At 44.5% G+C, this 9,824-nt stretch overlaps 1 protein-coding gene across 2 annotated transcripts; it reads right to left on the reverse strand.

Annotated features, from left to right (window-relative positions):
• Window positions 1–5,292: 5,292 nt before the first annotated feature.
• On the reverse strand, window positions 5,293–8,823 carry LOC142917278 (uncharacterized). 2 transcript variants are annotated; one of them, XM_076061903.1, is made up of 2 exons: window positions 8,718–8,823; window positions 5,293–7,630 (listed from the first exon to the last, which is right to left on the reverse strand). In XM_076061903.1, exon 2 carries the CDS (start codon window positions 7,615–7,617, stop codon window positions 7,000–7,002), a length of 618 nt encoding a protein of 205 aa, XP_075918018.1. In that variant the 5' UTR covers window positions 7,618–7,630; window positions 8,718–8,823; the 3' UTR covers window positions 5,293–6,999. The 2 variants fall into 2 exon arrangements, with proteins under 2 accessions (XP_075918018.1, XP_075918017.1); XM_076061902.1 differs by lacking the exon at window positions 8,718–8,823 and adding an exon at window positions 8,362–8,449.
• Between the last annotated feature and the right edge of the window lie 1,001 nt (window positions 8,824–9,824).

A 9,824-nucleotide genomic window follows, 5' to 3' on the forward strand; every position in this document is an offset into this window, starting at 1 on the left:
ACTCCTTGCAGATCCTCTGATGCTTCTGTGTTCTCTGGTGTACTTGACGATTTTATGAATCTGCAAACGCCTTCCCGCAGAGTGCACCTGAAGTGTTTCTCTCCTGTGTGTGTCCTCTGGTGTTTTTTTAGAAAAGATGACTGTGAAAAGGCATTCCCACACAGACTGCACTTGAAGGGTTTCTCTCCCATGTGTGTTCTCTGGTGTCTTTGACGATTTGATGAATGTGCAAACGCCATCCCGCACAGAGTGCACCTGAAGGGTTTCTCTCCCGTGTGTATTCTCTCGTGTCTTCGAAGATGTGACACATGTACAAAGGCCATCCTGCACAGAATGCACCTGAAGGGTTTCTCTCCTGTGTGTGTTCTCTGGTGTACTTTAAGATGTGGTGACTGTGCAAACGCCTTCCCGCACAGAGTGCACCTGAAGGGTTTCTCTCCTGTGTGTGTTCTCTGGTGTTTTACAAGAACAGATGACAGTGAAAATGCCTTCCCACACACACTGCACTTGAACGGTTTCTCTCCTGTGTGTGTTCTCTGGTGGGTCTGAACAACTGATGAATGTGCAAACCCCTTCCCACACAAGATGCACCTGAAGGGTTTGCCTCCCGTGTGTGTTCTCTGGTGGGTCTGAAGAACTGATGGCCGTGCAAATGCCTTTCCACACACAGTGCACTTGAAGGGTTTCTCTCCTGTGTGTGTTCTCTGGTGGGTCTGAAGAACTGATGGCCGTGCAAATGCCTTCCCACACACAGTGCACTTGAAGGGTTTCTCTGCCGTGTGTGTTCTCTGGTGTCTTTTAAGATGATATGACTGTGAAAATGCCTTCCCACACACACTGCACTTGAAGGGTTTCTCTCCCGTGTGTGTTCGCTGGTGTCTTTTAAGAGCAGATGAGTGTGAAAATGCCTTCCCACACACTGTGCACTTGAAGGCTTTCTCTCCTGTGCGAGTTCTCTGGTGCTGTGTTAAATTTCCAGTCCGATCCGTGCTGTATGCACGCTGGTCGCAATGTTGACTTGTCGTACCGAGCTGCTGTGCTGACTGCCTTTGCTCCATCAGACCAGCGTCAGCTGCAGACAGAAAATAAGAATATACACACCATCTACACGTCAGTATCGAGGCACAGAGGAATGCATATATACAGTCACATGTGACTTACACGTCTATACTTATTCATATATTCATGATGCAGTGAAAAAGTTTCCCAAATTCCTCACACGGGCTGTCATGGCACACAATGAGAGGGCAAATGGTCACAAATATGCCTGGAAGCCCTCGTATCTTCAAGATGAATGTTAACTCAAAACTCCGAGTACATAATTTCGGCAAAGGGTGTTGAAAACAAAACTATTTGTGTTATGCAGAAATGCATGAATTAATGTTCAATCGCAACTTAGAGGTGTGAATCCAGGCTCAGATGTCCTTGACTGCTGGGATGAACAGATTCGACTTCAGCTGAATGTGTGTGCTGTGTTCACCTCCTGTTTCCATTCTTACAAAGAGTTGCAGAGGAAAACAAAAATAAACTATTGTTTTGATATAACGTCCGTGTTCAACAAAGTTGATAGATCTTCTTTGGTTCTTTCGGTAAAGTCACGTAGAATGAGAATAAAATAATAAAATAAAACAATTAAATTCTCACGACGTTTCGGCCACAACACAAGTGGCCTTCTTCAGGTGAAAGGAACAGACCTGTCGGGACGACAGAGCTACAATGAACGCTGCTAAGATTCGCAGCGTCTTTTAAGCTGGTTGAGAGAAGTGAGGCACCTTGACAAAGGGGTTTACAAATCAAACAGGATAATTTAGCATAGACTTTACTGCAAACACAAACTTGACACTGTCACACACTGGCACGGGTCAAGAGGCGGTGGCATGTCCAGAATCATGCCTGGCCACCTTCATCTGCTCAGCATTAATGTTTCCTCACTCCACCAAGTAATTAATGAGGATCAACGAACATAGCCGAGGCTAACTGGAGTTTGCGTGTCTCTCTCCGTGGTGAGATGTTAACTACCTCACCTGGTATACAGGAAGTCATGGATTCGATCCCGACCCAGACGCCTCCTGTATATTTGGAGTTTGCGAGTCTCTCCGTTTATCGTCTTTGACCGATAGACATTGATACACGTACTTGATGAGACCTCCTTTGCCAGTAACAAGATATAGTAATAGGTTTTACCCTTTTAACTGGTACAAAAACTGACACCTTTATTCAAGGCATCATGTTTGCAATAACCACAACACAAGCAGTCAAAATGCAAACAAAAGGGTAAAACCTATTTCTATATCTTGTTACTGGCAAAGGAGGTCTCATAATGTAAATGCTCAACCCGAGCCCTCAATACTCTGATGGTGCGCTGTTTTTGAATTGTACGCCTTTTGGCATCTTCTGGTCCAACACCAGTGGAGACTAGGCTCTAAGAAAAGCCGTCTCGGGTGTGGACCAATCAAATTCAAGGACAGTGCCAATATTATTATCAGAGTTGTCTCTTTTTTGTTTGCATTTTGACTGCTTGTGTTGTGGTTATTGCAAACATGATGCCTTGAATAAAGGTGTCAGTTTTTTGTGCCAGTTAAAAGGGTAAAACCTATTTATATTGACACACGTATTCTTGGTTCTTTCGGTAAAGTTACGTAGATAGGAAATAACAATAACAGATAATATAATTACATTAAATAAAGACCACTTGTGTTGCGATCAAAACGTGGGGTTTTTTTGGTTTATTTACTATTTTTATTGTTTTTATTTTATTTTCTATCTACATGACTTTACCGAAAGAACCAAGAATATTAATTCCTGCAGTCACCAAAGTTTTAAGTCAAAACATTCACACACGTTGACAAAGCCTCACCTTGTGTTGTTGTGGGCAGGTCGCTTCTGATAACAAGAGCGGTATAGCAGCTCAAGCGGGCTTGGCCTGCTAACAAAAGAAAATTAAAACTGCGTGAATATTTACAATAAAACAAAGTTACAAAGTGACGAGCCGGGTGAAGACAAATTAAACTTAAGCGAGATAATTAAAGTGAATGCAATCAGGCGAGGGCAGGAGGCAAGGCCCCGCGTGGCTAGGCCCCGCGTTGTAAAGTTCCAACCTGGACATCGATTCCCATGCTCGCTGCTACTCAACTGACATCCCTACGAGAGAGAGGCTCTACCTTGGTAAACAACAACAACAACAACCACCACAACAACCACCACCGCAATGAGAATTTCTCACCTCGGATTTCAGTGTTACCTCGTGACGTCACGCGGCAGCAGGTGACTTGACGTCACTTCCGGGGTACCAGACACGCTCCTCCCACAATGAGCGGCTCCGTAACTAAATAAATAAAGATTGGCACTGGAACGTTATCGGCAGTGACCCAAGCGAAGGTGACGTCACGCTCAAGAGCGCGGTGGACGAGCGAATACCTTGGTGACAAGACGTCACTAGCGAGGTACGCCTCCCCCTGGCGTTTCACGCCGATGAAGTAATGCTGAGTGGTGACGTCACAGAACGGGATTGGAGTTTAAGTTGATTTAGATTAATTTTCCATTGCTCCCTCCCTTGGGTGCGTGGGCTCAGCTACAACGACGTGGACATTATTGTGTATACACTGTGTGTGTGTACACTGTGTGTGTGTACACTGTGTGTATGTGTGTACACTGTGTGTGTGTGTACACTGTGTGTGTGTGTGTGTACACTGTGTGTGTACACTGTGTGTATACTGTGTGTGTGTACACTGTGTGTATACACTGTGTGTGTGTACACTGTGTGTGTGTACACACAATGTGTGTGTGCACTGTGTGTGTGTACACTGTGTATACACTGTGTGTGTGTACACTGTGTGTGTGTGTGTACACTGTGTATACACTGTGTGTGTGTGTGTACACTGTGTGTGTACTGTGTGTGTGTACACTGTCTGTATATACTGTGTGTGTACACTGTGTGTGTGTGTACACTGTGTGTGTGTGTACACTGTGTGTGTGTGGCCAGTGTGTGTGTACACTGTGTGTGTGTACACTGTGTGTGTACTGTGTGTGTACACTGTGTGTATATACTGTGTGTGTACACTGTGTGTGTGTACACTGTGTGTGTGTACACTCTGTGTGTACACTGTGTATACACTGTGTGTGTGTACACTGTGTGTGTACAATGTGTGTGTACACAATGTGTGTGTACACTGTGTACACTGTGTGTATGTGTACACTGTGTGTACGTACACTGTGTGTGTACACTGTGTACGTGTACACTGTGTGTGTGTAGTGGGGGGCACAGGTGGTGCATTGCCCAGTCATCTCAGTCAGTGGACCCATGGCATTTTTCCATCAATTTATTTTCAATTTATTATTTTTATTTGTTATTATTTTATTATGAAAATGTTAATTTATTATTTTTATCTTTTATTTTTCTATCTACATGACTTTACCAAAAGAACCAGGAATATGGTAGCGCATTCTCTATTTATTGCCGAGGTTGAAGGTTCAAATCCGACAGGCATATCTGGCTACCCCAGTAACATTCACCACAACATGCGCAGTCTGCTTAACAGCGGATGTCAAACAAACCACTGTGTCACTCACAACGCACATCGCATGTTGGTATCACGGTCAAAATTGTGGCAATTCCAGTAACACTATCCTGAAACTCCACAAGGGAGATGACGCGTCAATGATCGCCCCCTACCGACAGACTCATGTCCACGTGCAGGCCGGTGCAGGGCCACCTTGTGCCACACAGAGGCAGCTGCCACTAGGGGGCGCCCTTCGATGTTTGAGATGAGGTTCGATACGAAACACCGAGTTGCTGAGGCAATTAGGCAAGCGACTTATGAGTGCGAAGATTAACACGGTTGGCTAGGTATGGTGCGAAAGAAGTTATATACACACACAGAGACCCATGGATTAACACGGTTGGCTACGTACGGTGCGAAAGTTACAGATAAACAAGTTTGAGTCGTGGGCCGTGGAAGTTGACCGGGCGCGTGTTGCTACTCACAGTCGTTTAATACGGTTGGATAGACGCTGATAGAGAGACACACAGACAAGACAGGCGGACAGACACAGACAAGAGGATCACAGAGACGACAGAGAGACACAGGCAGAGAGAAACACAGAGGCAAACAGATGACACAGACGGACAGGGACAGAGAGATGTTGAATCGAACACACTGAACTCGCTCCATTGAAAGAGATTCCTCGATCTTCACAATGCCCGGAAGTCGTTCTTATTCTCATTGATTTAATTGCGTGTGGTGTGTACGTGCAAGCAATGTGGGATATCGATGTACACAGATATGAACAAGATCAGCAGACAAGACGTCTTTAATATAATCGGTCTCTCCACGAAACAAAGGAATGTTGAACACGAAATATAAATCCCACGGCCTTCGTGCGAGTCCATAATTACTGCAGCCTTGATTCAGTGCAAGCCAACTGTGGACCGGTTTTGGTGGACACTGTGTGTGTACACTATGTGTGTGTGTACACTGTGTGTGTACACTATGTGTGTGTGTACACTGTGTGTACACTGTGTGTGTGTGTACACTGTGTGTGTGTACACTGTGTGTGTGTACACTGTGTGTGCAAGCCAACTGTGGACCGGTTTTGGTGGACAATGTCTCAACAGCAGTGGGGCTTGCTTCAAGCCATGGTTTGGAACATCCAGACGTTAATCAGCAAGGAGCATTTCTAGTCCAAGTTCGACAAAATCTACGTCAACACGTAAGACAAAATTATAATTCGTGTTGCAGAGAATGTATCTCCTCCACGTGTAACTTTAAGGTGGTATGCCTTGTAACTGATGAATGATCCGAGTGTGCTTCCTATTTCAAAGACAATGAGTTGCTCCAGATGCTTCATGAAACACAAAAATACCGCTTGACCTGTATCACAAAAAACAACGGGTCTCACCTGAGTTATCTGTACAGGTTACTTCCAAAACACACACACACTTTGTCCTAACATCACATAATCAATGTTTGACCCTTATAAATGAAATGATGCATGTGCACACAAAATCAGACAAGCGTTCATTCTGAATTATTGACAGGCATTTTAACAAAATTTAATTACTGCAGTGAAATGTACTGCAACAGATAACATCTGATTAAGAAGCTATTTGAAAAAAAATACGCACGGTCTGCTTAACAGTGGATGTAAAACATACTATTGTGTCATTCAAAACGAGTAGGCCATTGCATGCTGGCGAATTCTAAACATTAGCGACAAATTACACAACTGAAATGAAACATCAATCATCGCCCCCTACTGACAGCCTCTTGTTCACATACTCTTTGGTTCTTTCAGTAAAGTCAGGTAGGTAGAAAAAATAATAGTAGATCACGAAGTTTCGATCGTAACACAAGCGGTCGTCCTCAGGCAGAAAAAAATAATAAATGCAGACCGGTGCAGGGCCACCACCCTGTGCCACACAGGGGCAGCTGCTACTTGGGGATGCTCTTCGAGTGTTTCAGACGAGATACAAAACTCCGAGTTGCTGAGGCGGTTAAGCAAGCACCAAGTAAATGCAATTATTATAACATAGTGAATGCTTGGGGGCTTATTGTCTCTCGCTCCTGGTCAGAGATCTCCCCAACCCACAGGTCCACAAAGACTGGCCGCTCGCTCTTACTTTGCAGGTTGAATCTAGGAGCTGAGTGTTCAACTTCACATTCTTGTCATTAAAGGCCTGTGACAAAGGTGCATCTATTCTAGCGACATTGTCTCAAGCTTACACATTTACCGGGTCTCCACTTGACTTTGTATTGTCTAGGAGGAAGTCCACCCACACCTCCACTTCGACAAACTGCTGGGAGTTGCCTCGCTCTGCCTCAGTCAGAATTCTCCTTCTGCTTCACGATGTGAACGTCCGATTTTGGAGTTTAATCTTTATCTTCACATTTTACCTTCACCTCTTTGCTCTTCACCATCACCTCTTCACATTTCACCTTCACCTGTTCATATTTTACCTCAGTTCCTTTTCAGTGTCAAAGCTGGGATTTTCTCCGGTTCTTATTTCATGAGGGATGGGCTCATTGTGGAACTTTGACTTTCACAAGATGATTTCAGCCTCCACTCCTTGCAGATCTTCTGATGCTTCTGTGTTCTCTGGTGTACTTGAAGATTTGATGAAACTGCAAATGCCTTCCTGCACACACTGCACTTGAAGGGTTTCTCTCCCGTGTGTGTTCTCTGGTGTACTTTAAGATTTGATGACTGTGCAAACGCCATCCCGCACACACTGCACTTGAAGGGTTTCTCTCCTGTGTGTGTTCTCTGGTGTACTTTAAGATTACATGACTGTGCAAACGCCATCCTGCACAGAGTGCACTTGAAAGGTTTCTCTCCCGTGTGTGTTCTCTGGTGTGTTTTAAGAACAGATGACTGTGAAAATGCCTCCCCACACACACTGCACTTGAAGGGTTTCTCTCCCGTGTGTGTTCTCTGGTGTCTTTTAAGAGCAAATGACCATGAAAATGCCTTCCCACACACAGTGCACTTGAAGGGTTTCTCTCCTGTGTGAGTTCTCTGGTGCTGTGTCAAATTTCCAGTCCAATCCGTGCTGTATGCACGCTGGTCGCAATGTTGACTTGTCGTACCGAGCTGCTGTGCTGACTGCCTTTGCTCCATCAGACCACGTCAGCTGCAGACAGAAAAAAATAATATCCACACCATCGACACGTCAGTATCGATGCACAGAGGAATGCATATATACACAGTAACACGTGACTTACACGTCTATACTCATTCATATATTCATGATGTAGTGAAAAAGTGTCCCAAATTCATCACACGGGCTGTGATGGCACACAATGAGAGGGCAAATGGTTATAAACATGCCTGGAAGCCCTCGTATCTTCAAAATGAATGTTAACCCAAAACTCTAAGCACACAATTTCGGCTGTCTGGCTAGAAAAGGAATATTAATAAGAGCTAAATTCAGCTGACATAGCAAAGGGTGTTGAAAACAATACTATTTGTGTTATGCAGAAATGCATGAATTAATGTTCAATCGCAACTCAGATGTCCTTGAATGCTGGGATGAACAGTTCCGACTTCAGCTGCATGTGTGTGCTGTGTTAACTTCCTGTTTCCATTCTTATAAAGAGTTCCAGAGGAAAACAAAAGTAAACTATTGTTACGCTATAACCTCCGTGTTCAACAGAGTTAATAGACGTTACTGCAAACACAAACTGTACACTGTCACTGAGTAAACAGGCGGTGGCATGTTTAGAATCACGCCTGGCCACCTTCATCTGCTTGGCATGAATGCTTCCTCAATCCACCAAGTAATTAATCGAGGATCAACGAACATAGCCGAGGCTAACTGGAGTTTGCGTGTCTCTCTCCGTGGTGAGATGTTAACTACCTCACCTGGTGTACAGGAAGTCGTGGGTTCGATCCCGACCCTGACGCCTGCTGTATATTTGGAGTTTGCGCGTCTCTCCGCTGAGCGTCTTTGACCGATAGACATTGACACACGTATTCTTGTTTCTTTCAGTAAAGTTACGTACATAGAAAATAACAATAACAGATAATACAATTACATTAAATAAAGACCACTTGAGTTGCAATCAAAACGTGTTTTTTTCTTTATTTACTATTTTTTATGTTTATTATGTTATTTTATTTTCTATCTACATGACTTTACCGAAAGAACCAAGAATATTAATTCCTGCAGTCACCAAAGTTTTAAGTCAAAACATTCACACACGTTGACAAAGCCTTACCTTGTGTTGTTGTGGGCAGGTTGCTTCTGATAACAAGAGCGGTATAGCAGCTCAAGCGGGCTTGGCCTGCTAACAAAAGAACAAAAATTAAAACTGTGTGAATATTTACAATAAAACAAAGTTACAAAGTGGCGAGCCGGGTGAAGACAAATTAAACTTAAGCGAGATAATTAAAGTGAATGCAATCAGGCGAGGGCAGGAGGCAAGGCCCCGCGTGGCTAGGCCCCGCGCTGTAAAGTTCCAACCTGGACATCGATTCCCATGCTCGCTGCTACTCAACTGACATCCCTACGAGAGAGAGGCTCTACCTTGGTAAGCAACAACCACCACCACAACGATGAGAATTTCTCACCTCGGATTTCAGTGCAAGCGCGCACACGGCAGCTTCCTGTTACCTCGCGACAGCAGGAAGTAGTATGACGTCACTTCCCTCCCACGAGCGGCTCTATAACTGAATAAATTATGTTAATGTTGCCGGCCCATATGTGGAGGGATTGGGGCGTGGGCGCTGAACCCGTCGCAATAAACTCGCGACGGCTTTAACGAGCACATTATGTTAATGAGCCGCCAGTCATTGGGCGTAGCTTTGCCCAAATAAGGATTGCCACTGGAACGATATAGGCAGTGATCCGAGCGGAGGTGACGTCACGCTCAAGAGCGCGGTGGACGGGGGAGGGATGAATACTTTGGTGACATGACGTCACTAACGAGGTACACCTCACCCTAGCGTTTCACGCCAATGAGGTAATGCAGAGTGGTGACATAACAGAGTTGAAGTTTAAGTTGATTTAGATTCATTTTCCATTGCTCCCTCCCTTGGGTGTGTGAGCTCAGCAACAACGTGGACATTATTGTGTATACACTGTGTGTGTGTGTACAATGTGTGTGTACAATGTGTGTGTACACTGTGTGTATACGCTGTGTGTGTGTCACTGTGTGTGTGTACACTGTGTGTGTACACTGTGTGTGTACAGTGTGTGTGTACACTGTGTGTGTGTACACTATGTGTATACACTGTGTGTCACTGTGTGTGTATGTACACTGTGTGTGTGTACACTGTGTGTGTGTACAATATGTGTATAAACTGTGTGTGTACACTGTGTGTAT

This window comes from Petromyzon marinus, unplaced genomic scaffold (genome assembly GCF_048934315.1).
Source record: "Petromyzon marinus isolate PM22_M1 ecotype Great Lakes invasive population unplaced genomic scaffold, UKy_Petmar_22M1.pri1.0 PM_G_Scaffold_44, whole genome shotgun sequence".
Taxonomy (NCBI): Eukaryota; Metazoa; Chordata; class Hyperoartia; order Petromyzontiformes; family Petromyzontidae; genus Petromyzon; species Petromyzon marinus.

Coding starts and splice junctions, on each gene's coding strand:
- LOC142917278 (XM_076061903.1), bottom strand. CDS start 7,617: ATGGAGCAAAGGCAGTCAGCACAGCAGCTCGGTACGACAAGTCAACAT.